Raw genomic sequence first — 26444 nt, 5'->3', positions numbered from 1 at the left:
ATTCTCAAACCATTGGCAACGGAAGAAAAGACCATAAAATGGTATGGTTAATCTTATGACAGCTACGGCGAAGACAAAAAAATCAACGCTGCTATTGATCCATCTGTTCATATCGTTCACGCGCCGTCTGTCGCGTCTTCTCCAAGAACTCATCATATCGACCGCGCGTGTTACGGCTGGCTTCCTCACTGGCATCGCCCAATTTGCCGCCCTGAGCACCCAAGCCCACACCCTGCGCGTACACCTCGGTCGCGATCGGAGCCGTCATTCCGGTCCCCTGAGCACCCAGTCCAGAACCAGCAGACCAGCCCATCTTGCTGAGAAGCGATGCGCCCTTGGACGTAGTCTGCACCGCGGGCTCTTCTTCCTTGGACGGAGGCGCTGCCGGCCGTGGTTTGGCTCCAGCCTTGGATCTGCCAAACGCCTGTCGCCGCTCCCTGGCACGATCGCGATACTCCGTCGGTTGCGGGATAATGCCGTGTTTGACAAGTTTGCGGGTGGCATGTGCTATCCGCTCTTCGTTCTCAAGGTTGTCGCGGTGCATTTGACTGAGGCGTTCATGCAGGTTGACCTGAGCCGTGGACTTGAATTTGCGCATGCACAGGTAACAGCAATTCTGGTTGGGGTTAGCATAGGATTGACTCGGGGGAGCGGCCGGATCCATTGGGGATGCTGCAGGCTCCGGCGGCTGCTCCCCGCCGCTTCTCTCCTCGGCGTCCTTCTTCTGGATTCCATGCAGCTCGGCGTGGCGGTTACTCCAGAACTGCAGGTGCGACGGGACCGCCATCTTCTTCGCTCCTGCGCTTGCGGCAGCATCGGCCTTGCGTTTCTTGGCCTTGTCTGCATCCCTGTTGCCCTTCGTTTGTCCATCCTGGCCAGCTGCCTTGTCTCCCTTCGCGCTATCGAGCTCCGCTGTCGATACCGTGAGCTCCTTCACATACGCCTCCTCATCCCAGTACATCAGTTTCAGTGACGGGTTGTTTAGGGGGCTGAATGTAAATCGTTCATTGCTTGCGGTGGGATTGAGCACCGGGACAAAAACACCGGCGTGAATGTAGCTGACAAGGACTGGCCTCGAGGAAATGGTAAACTTGTCGAAGGAGTTGAGCCGGGTTATGGCAGCTTGTGCATCCTATGTCAGTGTTAGCTAGGCCAGGGGCGACAGATTGACAGACATACCTGAATCGTCGCGAACTCGGCAAAGCCGTAGCGCCAGCTCTCGTTGGACTTGCGGCCTCTCACCAGCAGGACACGGCGGATAGAACCATCTCTAGCTCCCAGGTTAGAGTCACCGGTGGTGGAGGCCACTTTAGCTCCCTTCTTCTGATTCCCCGTAGCATCATTTCCAGAAGATGAAGGACGATACAACTTGGCAACACCTTTGGCCAGGAGTTCTTCGGTAACTGATGATTCCAGTCCGCGAAAGAGAAGGAATTGCGAAGGCTGGTTCTCAGGGGCTGCATCGTTATCGCCATGGTTTTCGACTTTCGGTGCCGGTAGTCCAGGTGGGCCTGCAGGGCCGGCATCTACTTCCGATGAGCAACTTCAAATAGAGGTTCGCTTGAGTGACATACCAGGTCGCGGTGCTTGGCAACGAAAGCATTTTTGGCGGGTGGAGTAATTAACAATGGAACACTAAAAGAGTTAGCACTTGACTCAGGCTCAAGCTGCCTCGACTTTGAGTCTCACCATCATGCAGGTCCAGTCAGCCTCCGCGCGGGCCCGAGCACGGTCCTCTCTTTCGCGACTGTAGGCGATGCGCACTTTAGTGCCCCGGTCATCATGTGCACTAGGGCCCTGAAGGTAGATGTGTGGGAAATTGCGCTCGACGAACGCTCGCGACTGGTTGAGGTCTCGGAATCTCAAGAATCCCAGCTGTCGTGAGACCTCTGTACACCACAATTAGCTCATGGACAGCAAGGTGACTCCGACATCACTCACTTGTCTGCCGGTCCCGAATAACCCGGACATCATCCAAGCCCTCAACGTTGTAGAATTCTTTCAGTTCATTCGAAACCTGTTCAACACATCCAACGAACATCTCAGCTTCTTGCCATCAAATATGGTGTCGCGGGGAGCACCGCGTTGGAGCTCCGGACAACGAAAACTGAAAGGGGAAGGAGTTGTCGAACGTCTTCTTCCACCATATCCACCGGCAATCCGTCCATCATCACCTCGCGACTCTCTTGCCCGTAATGCGAATGCCGACTGCGACGGGGGCTGCGGCTGCGACTGCGACTGTAACTTCTGCTTCGGCTGGCGTATCCGGGGGAGCGATAGCCCTCGCGATCCCGGTCCCTGTAAGCCGGTCTGCCACGCCGTGGTGGGGGGGTGCGCGAAGAGCGGCGTCGAAAGTCATCACGGTCCCGACTGCGGTAACGGGGTCTAGAGCTGGGCCGATCTCTGGCATAGTCTCCTCTTCTCTCCGCAGCAGGCCCCCGCGGAGGCGAGTGGGGTAGATCTTCTCATGACGATTCCGAGTCAGTTATTACCATGTCCAAAGCAAGAGGTGTGGACAGTTCATCAAAGCCAAAGCCTTTCGCCCTGTGCTAGTACTATTGCGGGGAGGAGAGCGTAATACCGCCAGGCGAGCGCGATCGGGAAGGCGAGCGATCGTCGTACATACGGCCGTCCCGGTCATCACGGCGGGGAACAGGTCGATGCGGAGGTCCCGGAGGGTACCGGTTATCTTCCGGATGGAATTGCGACATGATGGACAGTCATTAAAGTGTAAAAGAGGGAAGAAGTTGGGTTGCGCTTAGAGCGAGGTGCGTCAAATGGCTGGAGAGGCGCGCATGCGGCAGAATTGTTGACCGCCAACAGGATACCGCTCGACTCCGTTTGTCCAGCTTGAGATTAGCGGTGGGAACTAGTTACCCTTATCGCTTCCTCATTCCCTTGTCTCACGGCGTTGCCTTCAGTCTTTATATACACTACGGAGTGCCAACAGCTTCTCTGGTGCAAAAATGGATCAATCATCGCCCTTTTGGCCTGCTTCACAATTACTATTGACTCTCTGTGTCCCAAGCAGACTCGTATCAGTCCCTAGACTGCGCAGCCAGCCTGGAGATCATTAATTCACCACGCGTTTCTTTTTAGTCTACTCATCAACCGCAAATTACTCTAGCATTGTCTAAGAGTACTGCTTTCAAGCTTCTGATTTGACCTGTATGTGCCCATCCAGGCGACGGCAGCTGGACTGGGCGCCGAGGTTAGGACCTAATCTCGAATTAGATCGATGCCTCTCAGGCCCGCTAATGCGAAGGCTGAAGTGACACTGCAAACGCGCTGAATGCCACCTTACCATGCTCGTCCTTTTCAGTGTTCCGTCTGACCCCTTGTGACTTGCTACGCCGACGTAAGAGCGTCTCTGAATGGCTAATCCGATAAGGCTTTCGCCAGATTCAGTCATCTTACGCTCGACATGTTTCGTATACTGCTGCTGGGGCTGTACGTACTTCTTGTATGACTGAAAAACAAACGCCGTACTTTGAATACGGGTGAGGACTACCGGAGTGATGCAGTATAAAAAGAAAAGGCCGCATTGATCCAAGCCCTTGAGATGCTTTCTGGCCTCAGCTGTTATTATTCAACGGCGTTTATGTCTATCCCATTCGGTCTATCTGTTCAGGTTGGCAGCCTTGTCAAGGTCTTTCGAAACCGTCTTGCTGCCCGTAATCTGTGGCTCGCGTTTCGCCCACTTCAAGCCTTCCATCTTCCATCGTAACTGCCAACTACTCACGATATGTCTGCCACTGCAGGACTGTATGTCGCCATTTATGGCAATAGCATAGTCAGACACTGGGGTCTCTTTATCGACGGGCCCACGGAGACGACGAAGACCATTTTGCATATCACCAACCGCTCCGGCTCGTGAGCCCTGACCCTAGCTCACGCCTTATGAGAGTTTCTTGAAGATGAATAAGCTGATTGTCTAGGTTTGTTCTCGAGATCAGAAACTCAAACGCTCGTTACGCACGGAGCCTCTTGGAGTTGGTCTACCTTTGTACCGTGGATGTTTCCAAGATCGATGAGATCAAGTATGTTGCTGAAAAAACAAGCATTGACAATGAAACCTCCGCTTCGACTGCCAGGTTTACGTTCTTGGGCTCCTGGATAAGCTTGAGGAAAGTGGCTGTATCGACCAGGAAGACGAGACTTATATCAGGAACAAAGGGGCTCTCAAGGCCAAGCAGCAAGGATTACCCTAGGCTGCAGGGTCTAACGGACGATTACTCTTTTGAATCCCTACCAGGCAAGAGCGATGTTTTTACTAAGCTCCGATGTTGATTGTATCGTCGGAAGTGTTCTCAATCTCTAGTGTTAAAGTTACGTCTATCACATGTTTTCGTGAATCTCTTAAAGTAAACCAAGCAACGCTTACCGAACGATGTAGTTTAACCACGGCTCGAGTGCTTTATTCGCCAATCTCCCTGTTGTCTTGCTGAATAGACTTTCTTAGGCACTGGTCTTTCTTGCAGCGATGGCCGAAGCTGCACTACCCCTTTTTCTCGCCAGCGATGAAGCAGCTCAATGGAACAAAGATGCGAATTTTAAGCTGTGCTGTTAAAAAGACGCAGCTGCTGATTTGATGTCAATGCCCTCAAAATCGTACCGTGATAAGCATTGATACGCCCGGTATTGCCAATTATCTTTGGCTAGCCAAATCGATCCCCGGACGCTGGACGATCTCCGCAACATACCTAGGAGGGAACCAGAAGTCATTCTCTTATCCGAGTCTCCAAAGAAGTACACTCGCAAAATCACAACGGCAATAAGCCATAAGATTGAAACAGATGCACAGACATATATACCTAAAACTCAGCATCGTCCCGATTTCCGCATCAGTCCGGAATTTTGCCGGGACTGCCACTGTTGTCTTCGATCTATCGGTGGGGGGGAGGGGCCGAAGTCAAATTCGAGAGTCTCAGAAGAACTGCTCATTATCTCAGTTAAGCATCCCTTGTGGGATCCATCCAAGCTCTGGGAAAGTTCTGTTCGAGATGTTGTGGTCCCGGGCAGCGAGGGCATTGTTGCAAAAGTCACCACTAGAAATGATGATTATACGGAACGTACGATCATTCAATATCTCGCAGAGCATCCACCTGGTATTTCTGTTTCAAGTACTCATAGTCTGATAGCGCTCGGACCATTCTGCGTTGTTTTCATTACATACTCGGGCATGACATTGACTCAAGCCGGGCCCGCCATGACGCACGAGGACAAGTTAGCCATACAAGCCAGCTTGAGGACATCTTCTGTCGGCTGAAAAAGATTCCGTATGACGGCAGAGCGTTGGGTGAAGATTCTCGAGAAGGGGTGAAAGAACTCGCGTCGATGAATGCCCCCTATTCAAAGGCCTCACAACAGCGACAGGATTTAAGGAGTTGCGGTTTTGCGCCCGTCATCATGGTAGTCCCACCTAGGTCCAGCTCCTTCGCTTCTTTCTAGAGCAGGCATGAAGGCTCTACCTACGAGCAGGAGTTAGGGTTCATCCATGGTGATGTATGGATAGACAATATCATGGTGAAACAGGATACCTACAATAAGGGCAGCAACCGTGTCTCGGGAATTATTGACTGGGAGTTCAGCAGCTTCTACCCAGCGCATTACGAATGCGCAGCACTGAAGTACTCTGCATCTGTTTGAAGCCCATGACTGGTGTCTTTATCTACCAGATACTATCTCACCTCTGCGATCCCCTGTACGTTGGCTGGTTGATCGGCTCTGGGAACTTCATCTTATACAACGGTAGCTATGTTGTCGTCCGCTCTCCATTCTACTTTTTTGTGAGCTATCCCAATCATACGCCAGCGCATCAGTTCGTTTTAACCGCTTTACGACTTTGATGTTGAGCATATTTTTGTTTCTATAGTAAAATACCTGTAGACCAAGTAGTTCACGACGATCAGCTCAGGAATGCTTCAGGAAAGGCTTCTGCCGCCCCAGCCGAGGCTCCCGCGCCCCGTAGGGCTGAGCCTTCAGGGTCAGGGTCTCCTAAAACTTCTACACGTACTGTACACTGAGGATCATCTGCAACCTACCAAACGGTCTCTAATGACAGCATACACGGCTACGATACATGCATTTGATCACTGCCGCGGAGCACCTCAATTGGTCTCATCAACCTCGTCACACCTGGTCCCAGCACAACAGCTGAAGTCAGAGCTGACTTTTCCAGCTCTTCGGGGCCCGAGAACTCCACCTCCGAGCCTCTTATTTCTGTTGCCTGATTGATCCCCCAATCGGCAGCTTTTGGTCAGGGTCCAGTGGGGACTGTAGGATCTAATTGTTTCTCTTTACAATGGTTGTTCAATCCTTTGACTCCGGAGTCCGAACATTGTCCTTATGACATGGGTTATGCAGCAATCCGTGGGTGCTCCATTCCAGGCAGCAAAAATAAAACAAGCCATGCGGCTTACCCGGGTTCAGGTCCCCTTTCTAAGCCACAAGGCTGAAGACTGAAGAAACTTCCGATTTGCTCTGGATGTGCCCCTACCCATATAAAACCGACGATCCCACCAGTTGAGGGTAATCGCCCTGTGTATTCGGATGGTCCTCAATTGGCCAGTCTTGGCGATCGTTACGTTATGAAGCTGACAGTCATCTCCCTCACAACACTTCTTGCTCTGGGGTCAGTCCCCGGTAAGTGTTCGTGGTTCCTGCTGAAGCATACAAGTACTGACAATATTATCTCTGTTTTAAATAGGCAGCGTCTCTGTACCTACCTCCAATGACTTGATCGTTGAGGATATCGCACGGCGTGCCCTTCCCAACGCCCCAGATGAATATACCCCAAGCAATGTGACCTGCCCGTCAACCAGGCCAACAATCCGGAGCGCATCCACGCTCTCAAAGAATGAAACGGCATGGCTGGATGTGCGTCGACAGCAGACCATCTCTGCCATGAAAGACTTCTTCGGACATCTAAATATGAGCAACTTCGATGCCGTGTCGTACATCAGCAAGCATGCTTCAAACGTCTCCAATGTACCCAACATTGGAATCGCTGTATCGGGCGGGGGCTACAGAGCCTTGACTAATGGTGCAGGTGCAATTAAAGCATTTGATAGTCGTACGGAAGGGTCCACCCAAAGCGGTCACCTCGGTGGTCTTCTGCAGTCAGCAACGTATCTATCGGGCCTGTCTGGAGGTGGCTGGCTTCTGGGATCAATCTACATCAATAACTTCACGACCATTTCGAATTTGCAGACGTACAAGGAGGGCGAAGTGTGGCAGTTCCAGAACTCGATCATTAAAGGCCCAGAGACCAAGGGGTTGCAGATCTGGGATACAGCGAAGTATTATGACGACCTGGTGAAGGTCGTCGCTGGAAAACGCGATGCTGGCTTTAACATCTCCTTCACCGACTACTGGGGCCGCGCTCTCTCATATCAACTCATCAATGCTACCGATGGTGGACCCAGCTACACTTGGTCATCCATTGCGTTGGCCCAAGATTTCAAGGATGGAAAGATGCCTTTGCCTCTCCTTGTCGCGGACGGACGAAACCCAGGCGAGATTTTGATCGGCAGCAATTCGACCGTCTACGAATTCAATCCCTGGGAGTTCGGTAGCTTTGATCCTTCTATTTTCGGATTTGCCCCTCTTGAATATCTCGGAACATATTTCGAAGACGGTCGGGTTCCTTCTAATTCGACCTGTGTGCGCGGCTACGATAATGCCGGGTTCGTTATGGGCACATCTTCCAGTCTCTTCAATCAATTCATCCTTAAGCTCAATACTACGGATCTCCCCAGCACCGTTCAGCATATCGCCGCTGACATTCTCGAAGAGCTTGGCGACCGGAACGACGATATCGCCATATACTCGCCCAATCCCTTCTATAGATACCGCAACGCGTCCGTCGCCTACGAACAGACCCCCAATCTCAACGTCGTTGACGGCGGCGAAGACAAGCAAAACCTGCCTCTTCACCCCCTGATTCAGCCCACCCGCAACGTGGACGTGATCTTTGCAGTAGACTCCTCGGCCAGCACATCCAACAGCTGGCCCAACGGCAGCCCCCTGGTCGCCACGTACGAACGCAGTCTTAACTCCACAGGTATCGGCAACGGGACCGTGTTCCCCAGCATCCCCGACAAGAGCACCTTCATCAACCTCGGACTCAACACGCGTCCCACGTTCTTCGGGTGCAACAGCTCCAACATCACCGGCCAGGCTCCGCTGGTCGTCTACCTGCCCAACTACCCCTACACGACCTACTCCAACAAGTCGACGTTCCAACTCAAGTACGAGATCTCGGAGCGCGACGAGATGATCACGAACGGATACAACGTCGTGACCATGGGCAACGGCACCCGGAGCTCGTACTCGGACTGGCCCACCTGTGCCGGCTGTGCCATCCTGGCCCGGTCGTTCGACCGCACGAACACGGAGGTCCCGTCTGTCTGCATGCAGTGCTTCGACAAGTATTGTTGGGACGGAACACGGAATAGCACGGAGCCTGCCGCGTACGAGCCGAGTGTGTTGATGGTGAATGCGAAGAAGTCCGGGGCGATGGGGGCATACCCGTCTGGGAGACTTTTGTATTTTATTCCTGTAGTCGCTTTGTGGGCTTGTTTGATTTAAATCCCCCAACAAATAGAAATAATCAGAGTCTTAGAGCCAACTTTCACCACCAGCTTCAAACCTCTTCTTAAAAAAAGAACAAAGCTCAACCCCAACACCAACCTACCATTGAAGAACAATAGAACCCCCTAAACAAGCAACCCAATCCCCCAAATCACCCAAAATACCAACTCCCTTTCCCAAGAAAACCCTCATAATCAGCACCGGTAGTCAAAACCCAAACTTCGGCCCCAAAATCATCGAATACAACACCAGCATCCCCAGCGCATCCAGAACACGAAAGACGAACCTCGCCACCAGCCAGCAGAACTCAAACAAATCCAACGAGTGCGATAGACAGTCCTCACCGAATGTCCTCTTTTTAAACCCCACCACCAAACCTTTGTAATCCGCAGCATCACCACCACCAGGACCCCCCGAATCCGGGGCCCGGGTATGAACAGCCAAGGAGGCATCATCCTCGCGCGCGATCACAAGGCTCAACCCCGGGCAGATGAGGTGGTAGGAGTGTCTACCTTGGGCGGTTACGAGCTGTTCTGTGCTGGGAGCTGGTGTATGTGTGATTTGGATATCGGGTTGGGTTGGGGGGGATAGCGGGTGGATGGCTTGGTGGGTGGTTTTGGGCATGAAGGGAGGCTCCCGGTGTGGGATCGGGGGTCTTCTGGTGGTCTTCGGTTGTGGTGATGGTTCTGGTATACGGTTAGCTGATTCTGGGGTGTTTGGGGAGGGCTGCGGGCAGGAGAAGATACCGTGAGGAAATGCGCTTGTGTGTGGGGTTTCGAGGTAGGTTTTTGTTGAAGGGATTGAGAACGAGGATGTTAGAGGAGTGTGAAGGGCTAGGAGGATGAGCGGGAGGTTCATGTTGGTGTGGGCTTGAGCTTGAGTTTGAGTTTGAAGGTGGAGGGTGGTGCTGGGTTGTTTGTGTAGAGGGTAGCTGTATGTTGATGGGAGCAGGTGGATTCTATTCATGGGCATTTCAACTTCTTGTGGAGGATGGTGGAAGCTGGATCGGTCTTTGTTTAGGGCCTATATCTTGGTGGTTGTTTACATCCTTTATCTCTGTGAACCACAGCCGGTTGTTCTCTTTCAAGGCGGATAGTTACCATTTCTATGGTTGCGACTTCTCCGATTATCTCTTGAGTTCAATGGAATGTAAACTATCTTCGGGATTGTAGCCACCATATCATTAGAAGCCGGACAATGTTCAGTCTGTCATCTCGGTACAGTCCCCAACAGCGATAACATCACGCCTGCACAAGCACTACCACCGCCTCATAAGGGTGAAGTGACCATTTACCACCATCTTGGAACCTCTCCTTGGCCTTCTCGGTGCTGCTATACGTATTCAAAACCACCTCTTTCACCCCTCTCACGCCGTTAGCGACTGGATCCCACTCCAGCGTCTTCTCGGTCCAGTTGGCCAGCACCAACGCCTTCTGATCCTCGTACTGCCGGGTGTAAGCGAATAACTCCTGGTTCTCCTTGTCGACCAGCTCGTAGTCTCCGTACACGAAGATGTCAAGATACTTCTTGCGCAGCCCCAACACGGAAGACCAGTAGTGGTACGTCGAGTTTGAGTCCTTGACCTGCGCCTCAGCATTGACACGCTCGGAATCCGGATTCACAGACATCCAAGGCTTGACGTTCGGACCGGTAAACCCTCCGTTCGGGCCTGCGGACCACTGCACCGGGGTGCGGCCGTTGTCTCGGGACTTCTTCTGGTATTCCTGTTGGGCGATCTTCTGTGCTTCGGTGTCGTTGGGCTTGTGCTCGAGGAGTCTGCAGTTGGAGTACCAGTCAGCATTATTTAGCTTGGCTTTTTATTACCCGAAAAGGGGACGAGTGTACCTGTGCCAATGGTTAAGACAGTCAATGTCCTTATACTCACTGATGTCCCATTCTATAGGAACATTTCTCATTCCCAGTTCCTGGCCTTGATACACGAACGGCGTACCAGACTGCAAGGCCAGCACCGTAGCCAGCATCTTCCCAGCCTCGGTGCGGTACTCTTCCTTGGCGTGCGTGTACCGGTCAATGGACCGCGGCTGGTCATGGTTTTCCCAGTACAGAGCATTCCAGCCGTCGTTCTCATACATGAATTTCTGCCAAGTTTCGAAGAACGCTTTGAGGTCCGTGAGCTTCCAGCTGCCGGGCTCGAACTTGTCATAAGTGCCGTGATCGATGTCGACGTGCTCGAAGTTGAAGATCATGTTGATCTCATTCCGGTCATAGCGCACAGCGCGGAGCACCTCGTTCGTATCCCTGACGAACGGCATCTCACCAACGCTGAAAGCATCATACTCCTTCAAAATATTACCAATACCCTGCAAGTACTCGTGCAGTCGCGGTCCATTGGCGTAATACTTGTCGCCCCATTGCCAGGGCGTCCGGGGATCCTTGACCGGGGCGTCTGGGAAACGTTGATCTTTGCTGATGAAGTTGATGACGTCCATACGGAACCCGTCGGCGCCTTTGTTAAGCCAGAAGCGCACGATTTCGTGCACGGCCTGGCGTACGGGCGGATGCTCCCAGTTGAGATCGGGCTGCTCGGTCGCGTACAGGTGGAGGTAGTATTCCTGCGTGTGTTCGTCCCATTGCCAGGCGCTTCCTACATAATGGAGTTATTAGTTCAATACTCGCTGGTTCTCATAGTTTTTCTATAGCTAGAGAACTTACCCTGGAAGTGCGAAACCCAATTGTTGGGTGGTTGGCGGTTACCCTGCTCGTCATATCGAGCCGGCTTCCAGACATACCAGTTCCGGTACTCGTTGTCCTTGGAGCTGCGCGATTGCTTGAACCATTCGTGTTGATCACTGGTGTGATTGACTACCAGATCCATGAGAAGCTTCATCCCCCGATCGTGGCAGCCCTGGATGAGTTTCTCGACGTCCGCGACCGTGCCGTACTGATCCGCAATGCTGTAGTAGTCGGAGATGTCGTACCCCATGTCCACCTGGGGCGATTTGTACGAGGGGCATAGCCACACAATATCTATCCCCAAGTTCTTGATATAGTCCAACTTCGAGACGATGCCGGGAATGTCACCGATGCCGTCATCGTTGCTGTCTTTGAAGGAGGCGGGCCAGATCTGGTAGACGGAGCTTTCCTTCCACCATGCGCGGTGGATCTGAGAGGAAGATTTGGACATCCCGGGTTGGAAATGGGCGATACTCGTAAGAGGTGACGACCTTGAGTGACTGAATGCGATGAAGGAGGGTGGGGGTCATCCTTCTTATCTGTTGTGTCGCTGGCAATGAGGGGCAGTGCACTGCTGCGCTGTGCTGCTCATCGACACCCCCCGTGTCTCATGCGGAGAAATTCTCGGTGGGTTCGTTGTCCACTTCTTCAGGGTGGTTATGCCACTCATACTCCAGGTCGAGGTGGATCAGTCGACCACACCCTCCAGAAGACATCTGGTTTGCGCATCAACCCACTTTTCAGGTACGCGAGAAGTGGGGGAATGATGAGATGGTCGTCTGGAAGGGCACCGGAGATGGCCAACTGGCAACCGCCACTATGCAAGTCATCCCCTCCTCTCGGTCCAATGCTGGACAATCTTCTCTTTACATTTTCACGTTGGGTTTGATAGGCACAATCGGTATACAATGAATGGGAAGGCAAACCTCTGAGTATCTCCTATTGCATGGCATCCTCTCTTAACCACGGTAGCCAGATCTGTAAGTCGAGCATGGAGTACCTGACTCCGTGCATGCTATCCGAACAATCCGAAAAGCCTAACGATGGTTACCACCGGATCTCCATCAAGTCATAGATCTCAAGCATCAGTAGTCTAGATCGAGATCACAGACATTAGATATAGCTTCAGCGTAAGCACGACTTATGGGGTACGCTTAAGGTCTTGTAGATAGATCAGGCAGAAAGAAGTACCGGACTTTTCCCGGCGGGATTCGGTTAATGTCCGTCTCCATCCTCGAGTCACCACTTCCTATTTAAAGTCGAAGTCATCATTTACCCATAACACCTTTACTTCCCATATTGTCCTAAACTAGAAGAAAAGAAGAGCTTTTGAAGCAAAATGCCTATCTACCACATCGGTACCTCGACTCCCATAGGTCCCCCTCACTTGAACCAAACTAATAACACCCATTTCAGTCCTCTTCCGCCTCAAGCCCGGCGTCACCAAAGCACAACTGGACCACTGGTCCAACGTGGCTAAGGGCATGGTCGGACAGATCCCCGGTAAACTTTCTTTTCCCGTGTTGAAGGCTTTCGGAATCCTTTACTGACCACCCCAGGTCTCCGAGAACTTCACGCCGGCAGCCCCCTCGCTGCAACGGCTGCAAGAGCTAAGGGCTTTGATATGGGCCTCGTGGCAATTCTGGAGAAGGCGGAAGATGTACAGGTCTATGCGGCACATCCGGCGCATCTGGAGTAAGTCGATTCGCACTACTGGCAAAACTCGAGGGCTAATGGTTGCAGGGTGCATAAATTGAGGGAGGAGTTGTGTGAGGATACGTTGGCTTATGACTTGGAGTTCTAAGGTGAGGGCGGATAATGTGAGTCTGAAAGAAAGCTTGTTTGTCTCTAGAGCGATTTGAATTGTGTTTTCATGTGCTTGGCCCTATACTATATAACGAGAAGCAAACGGATGTTAACCGCCATTAATTTAGAATGCGATCAAGTTAGATTGACTCTCATTTGATAGTAGTTTATAAGTGAAGAATTGATTGTACAAACATTCCGCTATCTTACATTGCCATATCCCTCATCTTGCTGACACCTAGATATTTCCGAATGATTGGGCAATTTCAAGCCTAACAGGGCCCATCAAGTGCACCCAGACTTCACATCACCCAACCTCGCAATCCACAAGAAAGCTGCGCTCAATGACACGCCTTCCCATACTTCTTCAACCGCCAATAATTGTACGGCAAGGGAACCAGATAACCAGCGCCCACAGACACCCCAGCCGCCAGCCAGAACTGCGGGTCCCCCACATTGACCACTCCTCCGGTGAGATGGTAGTCCACGGCGTTCTCGGCCAATTCCATCGCCAGCATGGACACCATGCTCATCCCCATGGCAGTTCGGCATGCCATAGGCAAAGAAAGCTGGTCTGCGCCCCGCCAAAGCAGAAAGGTTTCGAGAATGATGGAACTAGTAATCCCAGATGCCACTGTAGAGTCATAAATTAGTTTCCATCATACATTTCCAGCATCTCTGGAGTGTTGATATATTTTGTGACAAGGGCCAAACATACTGGATAGCGCCATTATTGTACTCATCCCGAGGTCCGGGGCAAAGGTTTGCAGCATCCATAGGGCTGAGAAGTCGCCGACTGTACAGCCGATCAAGCACCGGAGGGTGTTGATTCGGGCTCGCTTCCAGGATGCGCGACAGGTCCAGAACGATCGATTAAGTACGGAAGGAGTCAAAGGTCGGGGCGGTGGTTTGGATGAAGATATTTGTGAGCTATCCTGGGCTTGAATTTCATTTTTGTGGCATGGTTCCGATCCTCCCTTAGGTGGACAACTGTATTTCTGGCGGGAGCCAAGGAGGGAGGATAGAGAAGGAGATAATCTCGCTCGCCGAGGAAAGACGGTTCTGCAGTGCAGGTACATTCTGAATGCCGGCTATTGTTTCCAATTCCTGTGAGAATCTGAATCGAGAGACATAAGAGAGGAGTGGAAGGGCGGGCTTTGTCTGCCCTTTATCGGGATAGTTTTATGTTTCCCGTCAACGCGAAAATCGCGCATTCGGCGACTAATGACAAGAACTGGATCGGTAAGTCTTTTTTCCTGGGAAAGTAGTTAAATGATCCCAGCAGTGAAACAAAACGCTTCGGAGTAAGCTGATAGCCCTCGCGATGAGAATGCCTCTATTGATCCCTAGGTTATTTTGCTTGGTTGATGAAGATTGTGTTAAAGAGGACCATATACACTACTTGTAACTGTAACTGCGAGGACAAAACAAAGTCCTACGAGATCGAAACCAGATGTCGTTCGGTACCAGTATGGCCTTGAAGTATGCTATCAAATATAAACAAGGCGGTCTTAACAGGACCAAGAAGAATGATACCTCGACATAACCTCTAACATCAAAGCCCTGCTTACTGCCAGTCCCAAAGAGGCTAACCGAGAACAAACCCGACCGGGGACCATCAGGATGACGCCCGGCGCCGGGCAAGCCGGAGAGTAAATGCATGCTCGACCGCCTGCCTATCTAAACAGCTCCGCGTTGATCACCCATTGATAAGCTATCTTGAATGTAGTCATGGCATGTGGACTCAGCTCGTTCCTCAATTCATCTCTCGGTCTTCCACAACCGATTGCTTCCTCAAACCATTCGCAAAAAGCCCTACGAGCACTCTTCACGTACTTATCAGCCTGACTCATCCTCAGAATTCTAGCCCGCCAGATATACATCTCAAACAAACCATTACAACCACCAAGCCCTCTCCTCCGACGAGCGCCTGTCCGCTGTTCAATCTAATCCCGCCCCCCCACAAGAAACAAGCCAACACTCACACTCACTTCCACACCTTCACCCCTTTTTCCAGAACCAGAACCACAATGTCTACACCAACTCAGCTCCATCCAGAACAGCAACAGCAACAACAGCCACAACCCCAAGAACCACAACCCAACCCACAACAACAAGAAGAACAAAAAGACCACCTCCCCCCGCACCTAAACCCCCTCACCTACCCCCGCACAACCACCAACCCAACCCTCAACACCCACATCACCCTAACCTACGACCCCCTCGACGCCAACGCCGCCTTGGCCAAAGTATCCTCGCCGCAGGCCGGCGCCAACGTCCTCTTCCTCGGCACCACGCGCGACACCTTCGGCGACCGCGCGGTCGCGCAGCTCAGCTATACGGCGTACCCGCCGTTGGCGCTGAAGACGCTAGTCAAGATCGCCGAGAACGCAGTCCAGAAGCACGGGCTGCTGGGGGTGGTGATCGCGCACCGGCTGGGGGATGTGCCGATTGGGGAGAGCAGTATTGTGATTGCGGTGAGCGCGGGCCATCGGGGCGCGGCGTGGCGGGCGGGCGAGGAGGTGCTGGAGCTGTGTAAGGAGAAGGCGGAGATCTGGAAGCGGGAGGTGTTTGTCGATGGGGCCGGCGAGTGGAGGGAGAATCGGGAGAGGGATCGCGAAGGGAATTTGGTGGGGTGATTTCTTGGGAGTTGGTGAAGTGGGGAGGAGGGCTTGTTGGGCTAGTGTTTGTATATATAGACTGATAGTGATGCATAGGGCCCGTTCATGTCGTTGTGGTATATAGTTGAGTTGAGTTGAACTCGAATGAGATCCCAAGACAAGTCTTTTATGATTTTACAGAGTAGGGTATTCTATAGTACATATTGGCCCCTCCCAGACAGAAATCGCGCAGACCTCTAATCCTTCCTCAAAGGCTTGCCCTCGCGCTTCCAGTCATTGATGTGCTCCAGGATCGTCCGCGTCGCCGACTCAGGCGTGTCCTGGCGTCCGATACACTCCACAAAGTCGTTGTCGGGATCTATATAAGTAAGAACGTTAGCCCACCCGAACCCCTTCTCGTCTCTCCGTCACATCACCGGACAAACTCACCCATGAGGTAGAAGTAGATACTGTGGTCCACTAAGTAGTCCTCTCCCGGGTTGATATCCCGCGGGGTACTGAAGTACACGCGGTATTGTCTGCAAACATTCTTGACCTGGTCATACGTGCCCGTCAACCCGACGATGCCGGGGTGGAACTCCTTCAGGTACTCGCGCAGCACCTCGGGCGTATCGCGGGCGGGATCACAGGTGATGAAGACCGGCAGGAAGATCTTCTCGCCGCCAGTGGCCTCATTCACCTTGTCGATGATTTCGGCCATCTTATCCAGCTCGTCCGGGCAGATATCGGGGCAGTGGGTGAATCCGAAGTAAACCTAAACCCAGTGGAACAAAAGGTATTAGTCACAGACGCTCTCCTCATCTACGCTCGCTCCCAGAATGCTCCCATTGCTGGAAGTCAAATGTAGAGATTATGCCAGTCGGGTGGTGGGGGGAACAGAGTCAACTTACAAAACTATACTTCCCCTTCAGATCCTCGGCCGTAAACTCCTTGCCATCTAGATCTTTCAACGTGAAGGGGCCTCCGACCTTCGGCTTGCCTACACCCTTGCTCATCTCCGCAATGCGCTTGCGCTCCAGACGTTCCTTCTCCACCCGGAAGTAGATGATCATGCCGCCGCCCGTCAGGACGAACAGCAGCGCCGACTTCCAGGAGAACGGGCCCGTCGAGTTCCGGGCCTTCAGCTGGCCCATGGTGGGAGATTTCTTGAGCTGGACGCGGGAGGTAGAGAATGCACGGTGAGGAGTGCCATTGGTGCTTCGCGTGGCGCGGGCTGCGGCGGCGATTGTGTTGTGCACGGGGAAGAGTGTCGCTGGGCGTTGAAGGGTTCGAGATGCGGTGGACTCGAGGGAGAACAGAGATGTGTGCGATGCACGTGCGAGGACGCGGCTCGCGGGTCGGATTGAGGATGCCATTGTGTTGGGTCAATTGATGGGAGGATGTGTGAAAAGAAAGAAGTGGCCTGATAGCACGGAGATTTCGTTTCTCGCACGGAGAACTACGGCGGGCGGCCGGTCGCGGGTGTGTCGGGAAGCGCTGCGAGCCCGCCCGGTCGGGGCTTGGTTGATAATGCCATTTACGGTCTAGTGTGATTTGTACCCGTGGTCACATTACGTGAGGCTTCTATGTGAATCACTATGCTGCGAGAACTTTTGATGCATGAAAAACAAGGAATGGAATCATGACTTGTGTAGCATTACATTAATTACACCGCGCCCTTCCCTTAAAAAGCGGAAACCAGAGATCCAGCAAGAAACCATGCCATACAAGCGGTGCCCACTAGATATCAGGTCGCTGGTAGACAAAAGCCTATGCGGATCGAATATGGCACATGGGAATGTGATTGGAAGAAAACAATTGGAAACCAGAGCAAAGAGGTATTGTTATAGGCAAAGCAAAATAATGAAAGCATGATCGGATAGAAACGGAAAACGAAATGGGGATCGAGCTTTGGTCAGATGACGATGTCCGAAGATTCTCTTCTCTTGTATGCGGTATGTACTGTACGGCAAAGGTTTCGATCTCACTGTACACTTCGGCTGGCCATACTGGCACGGCTAGGCGTAGTTCGTGGCTCTTCTTCTTCGATGACATCACTCAGACGAGTAGGATGGCGATGTCGGGGAGTCATTGCTTCCCACCCAGAGCCGACGCCCCAACCCGAGCCACTGTAGTCGACGGCCTGGTTGTAGCCCCCATAGATAGACCCCGAGGACGCGGGCAGCGAGCTAGGGGGGTACCCAGCTTCGTCCAGTGAGCCGTGTTCATAATCGTCGCTCCCTTCAGACATTGTAGGAGGGTAAACGATCGGACCTGGGAGATTGCGGCGATAGCTGGACCCAAACTCGTCTTCGCCAGGTTCGCTGCTAGCTACACTAGGTCCATAGGAGCGGTCATCGTTTTCCGACGTGGGTCGAGCAGGATAGCCGGAATCATGCTCGTAATAGTGCGCGGGATACTGCCTCTCGGTTTCTGCAGACGAGGTCACCGGGGGCGGTCCCTCAACAAAAGGATCCGTACCGGTGGGTGATGCAGGAGTTTCGCCATAGTATTGACCTTCAGTGTCCGTTGTACTTTTCGGCACTCCTTCTCCACTAGTTGCTCCGCCGGTAGCGTAGGGGCTCTCGCGTGTCTGAGGACGGGTGGTCGATGGCTGTCGATGCGAGGCTCCAGGGATCATAGGCACCACCTGGACTCCTCCGACCAATGTGGGCTCGCCATTGCGGAGGGAATTGGTCCTCTCACGCTCCTCTTGTTCGCGCCGACCCAACTCTTCCCAAGCACGGCGAGCCTCTTCTTTGGAGATCTGCAGCTCACGACGCATCTCTTTGAGCAGTTCTTCCACGCGCGACTTGTCACTTTCGGCCTTCTGCAAAGAGGTAAGAGCCTCCGAGCGAGCTTGTCGTTCGGTTCGAACCTGTCGCTCCAACTCTGCTTGCAACTCCTTGGCACGTTCCTGTTCTGTGCGAGTATCGAAGAACCAGCGCTGGAATTTCCGCTCGGACGAGGCACGCAAGCGCTGCAGTTCCACTACGGCATGGAAAAGATTTGCACCAGCCGCAGAAAGATCAGTAACTTGACGGGCCATTTGTTGGTTGAGAGGGTCGCGCTCGAGCGCCTCGTTGTTCTGTTCCAACTTGCGAATCCAATAGCCAGTCAATCCTTCCCAGTGAGACGACAGGGTTTCCCATCGTTCGAACGCATGAGGGAAAGGCACCCGACGGGATTGCTGCTGAGACTGAGCTCCACTGGCTTGTTGATTGGAAGCCGGGGCTTGACCTTGCGGCTTCGGAAACCCTGCAGAACCCTGGGGTGGGACATGTGACTGCTGAGCTGGATTGGGCTGTCCTGCCGATGTACTCGGCCTGGGATGACCATGCCCCACACCAGTACCTGGTGCCTGCGTCGGAGATAATGGGTCCGGTCGTCGAGCGTTGGTAGCCGATCGTTCTGGAATGGTGGTAGTGCGCAATTCTGGCTGCCCCTCCGGCCCTGTGGGAGCCCTTTGCGTTGCTCTCCGCTGTGATCCTCTGTCACCGGCAACGCCAGCAGCATAAGGCTGAGCTTGCCCTTGAGCCTTGCTTTGCTCCTGCTCCCGATCCCTAGCTTCCTGTTCCGCCTTCTTACGAGCCTCCCGATCCCGGCGCTGTCTCATAATATCCGTTGGTGTCCGCACACCACTTGGGGGATGTGGATTGACAGGAACTGGGCCTTGCGCGGCCCGTGAAGATCCATTTTGCGTACGGCCGTTGGTACCGAAGCTGGCCGAACCAGGGACACCTACTACGTCAGACATATGCGCATTCACTTCTTCCCAGTCCGTTGTGAAGGGAAATGGTGTCCGAATTGCTTCTTCCAAAGTCCAGAGGATAGCAGATGCCGTACGTGGAGAAACTCGGGTGGACCTACGGGGCCAGTACGAGGTGTCTGCCCGTTCAAGGTGGTCTTCCGGTGCCGAATCGGCCTCTTCTTCGTCGTACTCTGTATGCGCCTCGGAAAGTGCAGGACGTAATGCAGCGATTCCGTTACCGTGATCCGACACAGACTGCACCAATACAGGAATTGATTGCTCTATTTGAGAGGGACGTCCGGAGACATCAACTGACGGTGGGCGTTGGAAATGACGAGAAGTTCTCCGCAACGATCGAGCACTCCCAGGAGCACTCGAGGGTCGACGTTCTGAGTGAAGGGTAGGGTCAGGTAAGGGTCGGGAAGCAGCCTGCTGCTGGCGTTGCGGTGAGAGAGTCGTCAACGTATAAGGGTCGTGAAATTCGTAGGTCTCGTCAAACGTGCCGCGATAAGGATAAGACACCGCCGCAGTAGTAGGTGAGCGAGGCGGAAGCGAATGCGACGACAACGTGAGTACTGGGGCTCAATTCCCTTTCAATGGGTTTCAGGAACAGGACGCTTGCGATCTTAGAGTGGACTTGGTAACGTGTCAGGGGGCGCTGTGCAGTTCTGGCACGACTCCGCTTCTTGTCCAGCACACGCACGATACACCGGCCACTGGACAGGCAATGGTAGGTCAGTAGTGAACAAAGTGGAATGTGGGTATTCTCGGGGGTGTTGAAACACGGGGGAAGACAGCAAAGAGAAAGAGGAGAAGATTTCAGAGCGAGCCACGCAGCTAAAATTGACAGTGGCTGGTCGAATGAGAAGGGTCGTTGCGGGAAATGCGATGGCTGGGAGGGATCCGAAGCTGCACTTGCGCTCACCTGTTCCTGAAAAAGCGCCCTGCCAGACCGCAACGAGCACTGCTTAGAGGCCCGTGACCGTCATGGAGCAGAGGGAACAACCCAATGCCTCCTTACGATAAAGGAGGAGAAGCCTAAGCTATTAAGCGGTCTGGATTGGGAGCGGAAATTGAAGAAATCGAAGTGAAAAGAAGAGGAAGAAGAAATCGCAGCAGGGGAAGAGAACTGAGGGAAGGTGAAACGGGACTTTTAGCCGGGTACCAAAGAACAGGTCCCAAAGAATGAATGCCTGTCTGTGCCACTGCCAGATGCTTGCCTCTTCCGCCGAAGGCTCCTCAAAGTAAATCTACCCGATCGCGATCACCAATTCTGACTACCCTTGTCACCACTTGATTACTATTACTGGGTGTTTATGGACTGGGATACGGAAGGATAAGAGAAGATGACGTTGATTTACTTCTGTGCAAGGACCAGAGCAATCCTTCCTTGCCTTCCAACCCCCGCCTGTACAGGTTGCACACAGGTCAATTCAGGCCGACTGGGGACTCATCCGACAACCAACAATCTGACTACCCAAGATGACTGATTCCATTGAATTGCTTGGGTATGATGTGTGTTCTACGTACTCCATACTGTGTGCTTCGGCTGATCGCGGATTGACTGCCTCCAAATGGGACTTGAAACTCATCCACTGCCGCCAGGTCTCTCCTTCTGAACACGAAGCCCACAAACATCGCGGATATAGCTTCTCTCTTCATATCGATGAAGAGCCATTGCATCATCACAACAAGCCGACCAGAATTAAGTATATATAGAAACCAGCGCTAGTACAAGCTTTGTCCTTGCAATGGCCCAATCCTAGGCTGATGTGCTGGCGATTAGTTACTGAATGGGGATTTAGTCCCGACCGGGCGTCACTATTCGGTCGCTGTCAGCCAACGCCTCCTCTGTGCAGTCCGCAGAGCCATGGATGTTCAACTGGTGCCGGATGTATATGTCAGAATTACAACTTCGACATGACTTCCTCAGTGATTGTGAATCCATGAAAAACTAGCCTCAGGCGAAGTGAACCAGCAACTTCTGGCTTCCGGACTCTTGTTAATTGTCTCCACATCAGATCCATCAGCAAAGCACGGACCTTGATGACGGTACCTTAGGCTAGTCACTAGTCCTTTTTCACGGTCGCACGAGAAGCCGTTGATCGATCCGGAGATATTCGATCTGGACTTGCTTCTCTACCATCCTCAGATTTGGGTTCTACCAATATGACTCAAGTCCATAAACCATAACCCAATGGGTTTGTCCCCTAGGTGGGTCAAACGCCATTCCCGCTGTGGTTGTACAGTAGTCACAGTGGTGACGCTTCGGCTTCTGTTCAGATCATGGTGGAAACTGGAATCATGTCGTTCGGCAATCGAAGGGAATCGGCTACCTGGCCAGCTTGCCATTGTCGTTGAGCCTTTTGAAGCAGACGAGTAAGGAGCAAGGGTCCTTCGGCTCGGGTCTCAATTGACTTTGGGAAAGCTCTTTCATCCGTCCCGGTTTCAGACCTATCGAAATGCCTTGCAGCTGGTCTCACACACAAAACTGCTTTTCTCACATCGCCTCCAATTTCACTTTGCGACCAACGTGAGCTAGACGATGATTAGAAGATGTGGAAGACTGGTCAAGCGAACGCTGCTTGTGCCTGTCAGGTCTCGATCTTCCGTGCAGATCACAAGGCGCCTAACATGATCGCATGATCTGATCGCTCTTCTTTGAATCTACTTTACAAAAGTACGAAGCCGAACAGGAGAAGGTGACAGCTGTGGTGGTCGAAAAGCTGTGCAGAAAGTCCCCGTGAAGAAAGCTCAAGAGAATATGCATGCAAAATTTCCCAGGATGACAATCAACAACAGTAAAGTAATTCAGGCACGGGTCTACAGCTCTAGGAAACGTTATCATGTCGATCCTAATGGCTAAATTGTATTGTGCTATTGGCTTCAGACTCTGCCGGCGATTTGCAACTTATGCAGGTCCCTCAGAGGTGTATTTGCATCAAAGTATGCAGATGATATTGTTCACAGAGGGACCTGCATACGGAGAGGAGTTCCGGAATGCGGGCCTTATAGTGCGTTGTTTACTTGGAGGGATGAACACCACCAGCAGATACACTTGAGATACTTTCGGCGCGAGCTTGGTCTGTCATGGCTTTTCACGTACGTGGGACAATCTTCCATCTGAGTGGTCCTGAATATACAAGGCTGGCAGGAATCAGTCGACTGCTATTTATGTGACGATGAAGGTGAGCGGCCATGCAAATTTGTGAATTGGCTGGCCAGCACTATCGAGGAGATCTTACAGGTATATATACACATATATTTCTCTCTCTCACCGAAACAGGTCAACAACTTTCTGCTGAGTCCATTGCTTCCAGAAGATCTTCATGACTACTAAATCCACGAAACAGACGGCAATGGTCGCAAGTTTAAAACAATTACAGATCAATCCAAGGAAGAGCGCAGGGTACTTCGCAGGAAGGATTGATTTCACAACTTTCCAATTGTTCACAAGGGCAGATCTGGGCCTAGATTGCGCGCGGGAGAATACAGCTTGGACAGGGATGACTATCCTTCAGACTTTCGGCCTGGACAATGAAGAGTTTCCAGCAAGGTCTTCTGGAGGACACTCCCAGGACAGCAGACCAGCCTGTCGGAGAATAAAAGAAAGAGGGGCCGGCTCCTTCTTATAACTGGACTGCGATAGGGATGGCGCTGGAAGACAGGCAGACAAGTTTCGAACCAGATCTGGTTCCAGCTCTTGGGACCCTAATGCAAGCCTGCGGTATCATGGCAACCTGGAATGGTTTTCTGGAATGCAGACGATGCGGAAACTTGCCTTCAACTTTCTCCGAGTTATGGAAAACGATATCTAAGTATTGTGTAGCTATTGGCAAGCAACGGCGAGTTTATGACGAAATTCCTCACAAGCAAACTTTTGTCCGAATAAGTCGGCTCCCAATTGATCTGAAATCCGAATAGAATCACAGACCTGACTTGACAAGGGATTGGGAAGGATGTTGTGATGGGAACGACTGACACGATCGAGGGGGAAGAAGATCAACGGTAGGATCGACGTATCACTGCGGCACTAGGTTAGTGTGGTCTGTGTCCCAGCGTCTCGGATGAACCTGATCTCTCACATTTGCTCATCCTCTGCCATCACACTGGGACTGGACACCTTGATCTCCGCACAGGAAGGACTTCTAGATCTTCCGGGCCTCAATTCCTTCTCTGGTGCACTTCTACCGCATGTCTTCGAACATTGGCTACCGCAATTGGATGGAATAGAATTCATGTCGTGTGGACATGTTCTAACAGATTTACTCACAACACTGTTACTCGCAAAGCATGAGCAATCATTTCACTGAGCAATATTGCATTGGCACTCGTAGTGCTAATCCGACCCGGTGGTTGGAACTACAAGGGGATACGAGAACAGTCTCGCTATACTACGATGATATCCTTCCTCTTTCGAAGTTCGTGCACAACAGGGAAGCTTAACGGGAATGGCCAAAATCATAATTCTGGATTTCATGATCAGACCCCGCGTCAACTAAGTTGCGGATCGGGATTCCGGGCCTCCCTTGCTCTTGCGTCGAGGGGCGGCCGCCTTGCTGCACATCTTCATCCCTACCGAAGGACAGGAAGATGTAAGTTCTGATAGGTCATTGGAGTCTGTCCCCACGGATGCTGGAGCTTTGTTTACACCTATGAGCATTGGCATGCGTCGCTGCTCCTCCCCGGCCTAGCCACCGTTGCAATGGTAGGATGTGCCCTAGGTTGACCAGGGCAATGTTGTTATTTTTGGAGAGACACGTATAAACATATTGTTCCCTTGGCCCTGCCCATTCTTCGTTTTACAGTCACCACTATTCTTTCATTTTGTTTTATGTCTCTCCTTTCAATTGCCATACGACTGAGCCACTTCTGTGTCTTATGCCTCTGATGAACAACTTGCATGCCTGAATGTACAACGACGGATCTACCCTCTACAACAGAAACATAGCCCATGGCTAACGGATACCCTCGAATGCGCGGCGAAGTGAGCGCCTCATACAATAGCCGGAACGGATCACAAACTACAGTTTGTCCCGAAGTCACGCCGACTAGGAAGCGGGCTTCGTCATTCTATCCTACTAGAGGCCCTGGAATCGTGGACGAATCGAATCCAGATCCCTTCTATCTAGAGCACACTCTGGCGGGGGGTGGCCCTTGGGGCCCTGGGCGGCCGGAGAGTCGTGATGTTAGACATAGTGACGAAGCCAGCCAGTACTTGATGCTTGCCTCTGTGCACAACAACAACAAAGGTGGTCCTTTCACAATCTCGTCGCGTGGAGATACCGCGAGATTGCGGTCGAATATCAATCGATCCACTCTGTCTGTGGTTGAACTAGAGCATCAATTGAGTCTCCGTGAAATCGCTGCCACTCACCCTTGGGGAGGGCAGTTCCCAAACTACGATCAAGCGTCCTTTAGTTCCGCGCAAACCGACGCAACGCCCGATTTGACTCCGAGCAGTTCGTTCTCTTCTAATTACTCCGCTCTCACAAATCGCGAAACTATCACCTCAGGACCAGAATATTCCTCGTTGCACAATCCGCAGGCACCGCCTAGTCCTCGACGCCAAGTATATCCGGCTTCTTCTACGCCTGTCAACTTGTCTCAAACGACGCTTGCAACGGAGCCTTCGACACCGACCCGACACTTGAAGGCGCAGCTAGGTCAATCAAACGCATCGACGGACACTTTGGTCATGCAAAAGGTAAATAGTCACGATCCTGTACCACATCGGGGGAAGCCATTGCCATCTCTCCCAAATGGCGTCCGCAACCGGAACACTAAGGGCGGACGAAAAGGGCCACCGCCAGCCATCCGTCCTCCAATCGCCCCTTCCATGATTTCACCTCCTTGCTGGTATAATCCTGTGACAAAAGAGCCACATGTTTCGCACTTTGATCAGGCTATGTTCATTTCTGGGAATGACCGTCCCAGTCCAGTGCCGAGCCCAGGTCCAGCGTCACCCTCCGTTGAACGACATCCAATCACTAAGCGGCCGGCAACGTCGCCGGCAGGATTAGTCGGCCAGCATGAACAGTCTGTCTGGGAGTCGGACTCGGATAACGAGTCAGTCGATCCCAAGTCTCTGTCCCGCAAACCAATGGACACTTTGAAAAAGGTCCGAAGCAGAGTTCATCTCCGCGTCGCAAAGTCGGCGCCCAAGCTCAACAATACACAAGCCCACAGCCAGCATGCGCAGGAGTTGGAACAATTTCCTTCAACACCAGACCAGTCTGCTGAGCGACTATGTCCATCGCCTATGCGTGATCTGATTCGATCTCGTTCGAAAGACATCTTGCGGCCGACTGCGCAGCAGACGTTGAGGCTGGTAGCCCCCTCCACGACATCGCTTGTTCAACCGCGATCACGACGGAACAGCAACGGGACGCCAAACATCGACATAGACCGCACAACGGCAGCTGCCATGCAAGCCAAGTCACGACGGAGGCAAAGGGCTGACTCGTCCCCCAAAGGCTTGACCGAGGCTGAGAAATCATGTACTTTCTGCCGGGAGGACCGGTCAGATAAAGCTATCCATCAAAGCCTTGCCCTCGCACGGCCCCCACTCTATAAACGGGTGTGGGAGTCATTGCGGGTCTTGGGATGTCATGGTGATCTTCCTCCCCCAAGACCCCGTCGACCCATGTGAACGCGTTTCCTAAATCTTTCTTTCTCCATTTTGGGTGCGGAAAAGTTGCGGGTGGCGTTGACTGAGCTTTCTCATCACCCCATTTATGACCACTAGTCTGAACGACTCTGAACGGTTTCCTTTCCTTGATCAACTTAATGTCTTATGATGCTACCTGATGAGCCCCAGATGAACAGTCTGGGGCGTTGATGACTAGATGGATGATCTTGACGGCTTCTCCATGTCATCCATGAATTAACGAGATGGCTGCGCTGGCTATGGAAACATATGACCCGACGTCCTCGAATGATGCAATGCGAATGCCCCGTGACGATGGATCACATTTGATATTGAGGCGACACACGGG

At 52.3% G+C, this 26444-nt stretch overlaps 12 protein-coding genes across 12 annotated transcripts; 6 read left to right on the top strand and 6 right to left on the bottom strand.

The window, feature by feature from the left end:
- Nucleotides 1-43: 43 nt before the first annotated feature.
- BO97DRAFT_390469 (putative G-patch domain protein) lies at nt 44-2711 on the bottom strand (the record flags this gene model as incomplete). Its single annotated transcript, XM_025693771.1, has 7 exons — nt 44-1132; nt 1180-1526; nt 1575-1635; nt 1690-1889; nt 1942-2017; nt 2133-2461; nt 2582-2711. The coding sequence occupies 7 exons, from the start codon at nt 2709-2711 to the stop codon at nt 92-94; spliced, it is 2184 nt and encodes a 727-aa protein (XP_025551364.1). The 3' UTR covers nt 44-91.
- A 1034-nt stretch (nt 2712-3745) lies between these two features.
- Nucleotides 3746-4241, top strand: BO97DRAFT_443232 (uncharacterized protein; the record flags this gene model as incomplete). Its single annotated transcript, XM_025698346.1, has 3 exons — nt 3746-3873; nt 3939-4040; nt 4133-4241. 3 exons carry the CDS (start codon nt 3746-3748, stop codon nt 4209-4211), a joined length of 309 nt encoding a protein of 102 aa, XP_025551363.1. The 3' UTR covers nt 4212-4241.
- Nucleotides 4242-4483: 242 nt separating this feature from the next.
- On the top strand, nt 4484-5755 carry BO97DRAFT_434579 (uncharacterized protein; the record flags this gene model as incomplete). Its single annotated transcript, XM_025697688.1, has 4 exons — nt 4484-4560; nt 4663-5260; nt 5452-5585; nt 5632-5755. The coding sequence occupies 4 exons, from the start codon at nt 4484-4486 to the stop codon at nt 5753-5755; spliced, it is 933 nt and encodes a 310-aa protein (XP_025551362.1).
- Nucleotides 5756-6492: 737 nt separating this feature from the next.
- BO97DRAFT_470425 (uncharacterized protein) lies at nt 6493-8640 on the top strand. Its single transcript, XM_025699943.1, has 2 exons — nt 6493-6645; nt 6710-8640. Exons 1-2 carry the CDS (start codon nt 6591-6593, stop codon nt 8590-8592), a joined length of 1938 nt encoding a protein of 645 aa, XP_025551361.1. The 5' UTR covers nt 6493-6590; the 3' UTR covers nt 8593-8640.
- Nucleotides 8641-8802: 162 nt separating this feature from the next.
- Nucleotides 8803-9453, bottom strand: BO97DRAFT_424732 (uncharacterized protein; the record flags this gene model as incomplete). Its single annotated transcript, XM_025697001.1, has 2 exons — nt 8803-9281; nt 9342-9453. The coding sequence occupies 2 exons, from the start codon at nt 9451-9453 to the stop codon at nt 8803-8805; spliced, it is 591 nt and encodes a 196-aa protein (XP_025551360.1).
- Nucleotides 9454-9769: 316 nt separating this feature from the next.
- BO97DRAFT_390465 (glycoside hydrolase family 13 protein) lies at nt 9770-11892 on the bottom strand. Its single transcript, XM_025693770.1, has 3 exons — nt 11269-11892; nt 10441-11200; nt 9770-10371 (listed from the first exon to the last, which is right to left on the bottom strand). Exons 1-3 carry the CDS (start codon nt 11738-11740, stop codon nt 9837-9839), a joined length of 1767 nt encoding a protein of 588 aa, XP_025551359.1. The 5' UTR covers nt 11741-11892; the 3' UTR covers nt 9770-9836.
- Nucleotides 11893-12549: 657 nt separating this feature from the next.
- Nucleotides 12550-13229, top strand: BO97DRAFT_443229 (uncharacterized protein). The gene is made up of 4 exons (XM_025698345.1): nt 12550-12647; nt 12706-12792; nt 12849-12984; nt 13033-13229. Exons 1-4 carry the CDS (start codon nt 12629-12631, stop codon nt 13091-13093), a joined length of 303 nt encoding a protein of 100 aa, XP_025551358.1. The 5' UTR covers nt 12550-12628; the 3' UTR covers nt 13094-13229.
- A 49-nt stretch (nt 13230-13278) lies between these two features.
- Nucleotides 13279-14488, bottom strand: BO97DRAFT_368869 (DUF4396 domain-containing protein). Its single transcript, XM_025692720.1, has 2 exons — nt 13814-14488; nt 13279-13729 (listed from the first exon to the last, which is right to left on the bottom strand). The coding sequence occupies exons 1-2, from the start codon at nt 14172-14174 to the stop codon at nt 13437-13439; spliced, it is 654 nt and encodes a 217-aa protein (XP_025551357.1). The 5' UTR covers nt 14175-14488; the 3' UTR covers nt 13279-13436.
- Nucleotides 14489-14871: 383 nt separating this feature from the next.
- BO97DRAFT_470422 (molybdopterin synthase catalytic subunit) lies at nt 14872-15734 on the top strand (the record flags this gene model as incomplete). Its single annotated transcript, XM_025699942.1, has 1 exon — nt 14872-15734. Exon 1 carries the CDS (start codon nt 15126-15128, stop codon nt 15732-15734), a length of 609 nt encoding a protein of 202 aa, XP_025551356.1. The 5' UTR covers nt 14872-15125.
- A 133-nt stretch (nt 15735-15867) lies between these two features.
- Nucleotides 15868-17124, bottom strand: BO97DRAFT_405564 (SCO family protein). Its single transcript, XM_025695214.1, has 3 exons — nt 16607-17124; nt 16146-16470; nt 15868-16074 (listed from the first exon to the last, which is right to left on the bottom strand). Exons 1-3 carry the CDS (start codon nt 17069-17071, stop codon nt 15953-15955), a joined length of 912 nt encoding a protein of 303 aa, XP_025551355.1. The 5' UTR covers nt 17072-17124; the 3' UTR covers nt 15868-15952.
- Nucleotides 17125-17624: 500 nt separating this feature from the next.
- BO97DRAFT_452055 (uncharacterized protein) lies at nt 17625-21084 on the bottom strand (the record flags this gene model as incomplete). Its single annotated transcript, XM_025699021.1, has 2 exons — nt 17625-20021; nt 20973-21084. 2 exons carry the CDS (start codon nt 21082-21084, stop codon nt 17680-17682), a joined length of 2454 nt encoding a protein of 817 aa, XP_025551354.1. The 3' UTR covers nt 17625-17679.
- A 2996-nt stretch (nt 21085-24080) lies between these two features.
- BO97DRAFT_62191 (uncharacterized protein) lies at nt 24081-26219 on the top strand. Its single transcript, XM_025700946.1, has one exon. It carries the CDS (start codon nt 24401-24403, stop codon nt 26096-26098), a length of 1698 nt encoding a protein of 565 aa, XP_025551353.1. The 5' UTR covers nt 24081-24400; the 3' UTR covers nt 26099-26219.
- Nucleotides 26220-26444: the final 225 nt, after the last annotated feature.

Source organism: Aspergillus homomorphus (assembly GCF_003184865.1).
Source record: "Aspergillus homomorphus CBS 101889 unplaced genomic scaffold BO97scaffold_18, whole genome shotgun sequence".
Classification (NCBI taxonomy): domain Eukaryota; kingdom Fungi; phylum Ascomycota; class Eurotiomycetes; order Eurotiales; family Aspergillaceae; genus Aspergillus; species Aspergillus homomorphus.
Note: the sequence above shows the minus strand (reverse complement) of the source record. Positions and strands in the feature narration are given on the sequence as shown.

Coding starts and splice junctions, on each gene's coding strand:
- BO97DRAFT_470425 (XM_025699943.1), top strand. CDS start 6,591: ATGAAGCTGACAGTCATCTCCCTCACAACACTTCTTGCTCTGGGGTCA. Junction 6,646..6,709: donor TGCTCTGGGGTCAGTCCCCG/GTAAGTGTTCGT, acceptor TGTTTTAAATAG/GCAGCGTCTCTGTACCTACC.
- BO97DRAFT_390465 (XM_025693770.1), bottom strand. CDS start 11,740: ATGTCCAAATCTTCCTCTCAGATCCACCGCGCATGGTGGAAGGAAAGC. Junction 11,201..11,268: donor TTGGGTTTCGCACTTCCAGG/GTAAGTTCTCTA, acceptor TCCATTATGTAG/GAAGCGCCTGGCAATGGGAC. Junction 10,372..10,440: donor TGTCTTAACCATTGGCACAG/GTACACTCGTCC, acceptor CTCCAACTGCAG/ACTCCTCGAGCACAAGCCCA.
- BO97DRAFT_443229 (XM_025698345.1), top strand. Junction 12,793..12,848: donor CATGGTCGGACAGATCCCCG/GTAAACTTTCTT, acceptor TGACCACCCCAG/GTCTCCGAGAACTTCACGCC. Junction 12,985..13,032: donor GCACATCCGGCGCATCTGGA/GTAAGTCGATTC, acceptor TAATGGTTGCAG/GGTGCATAAATTGAGGGAGG.
- BO97DRAFT_368869 (XM_025692720.1), bottom strand. CDS start 14,174: ATGTACCTGCACTGCAGAACCGTCTTTCCTCGGCGAGCGAGATTATCT. Junction 13,730..13,813: donor TACAATAATGGCGCTATCCA/GTATGTTTGGCC, acceptor ATGACTCTACAG/TGGCATCTGGGATTACTAGT.
- BO97DRAFT_405564 (XM_025695214.1), bottom strand. CDS start 17,071: ATGGCATCCTCAATCCGACCCGCGAGCCGCGTCCTCGCACGTGCATCG. Junction 16,471..16,606: donor TGAAGGGGAAGTATAGTTTT/GTAAGTTGACTC, acceptor CACTGGGTTTAG/GTTTACTTCGGATTCACCCA. Junction 16,075..16,145: donor TATCTACTTCTACCTCATGG/GTGAGTTTGTCC, acceptor TTACTTATATAG/ATCCCGACAACGACTTTGTG.
- BO97DRAFT_62191 (XM_025700946.1), top strand. CDS start 24,401: ATGGCTAACGGATACCCTCGAATGCGCGGCGAAGTGAGCGCCTCATAC.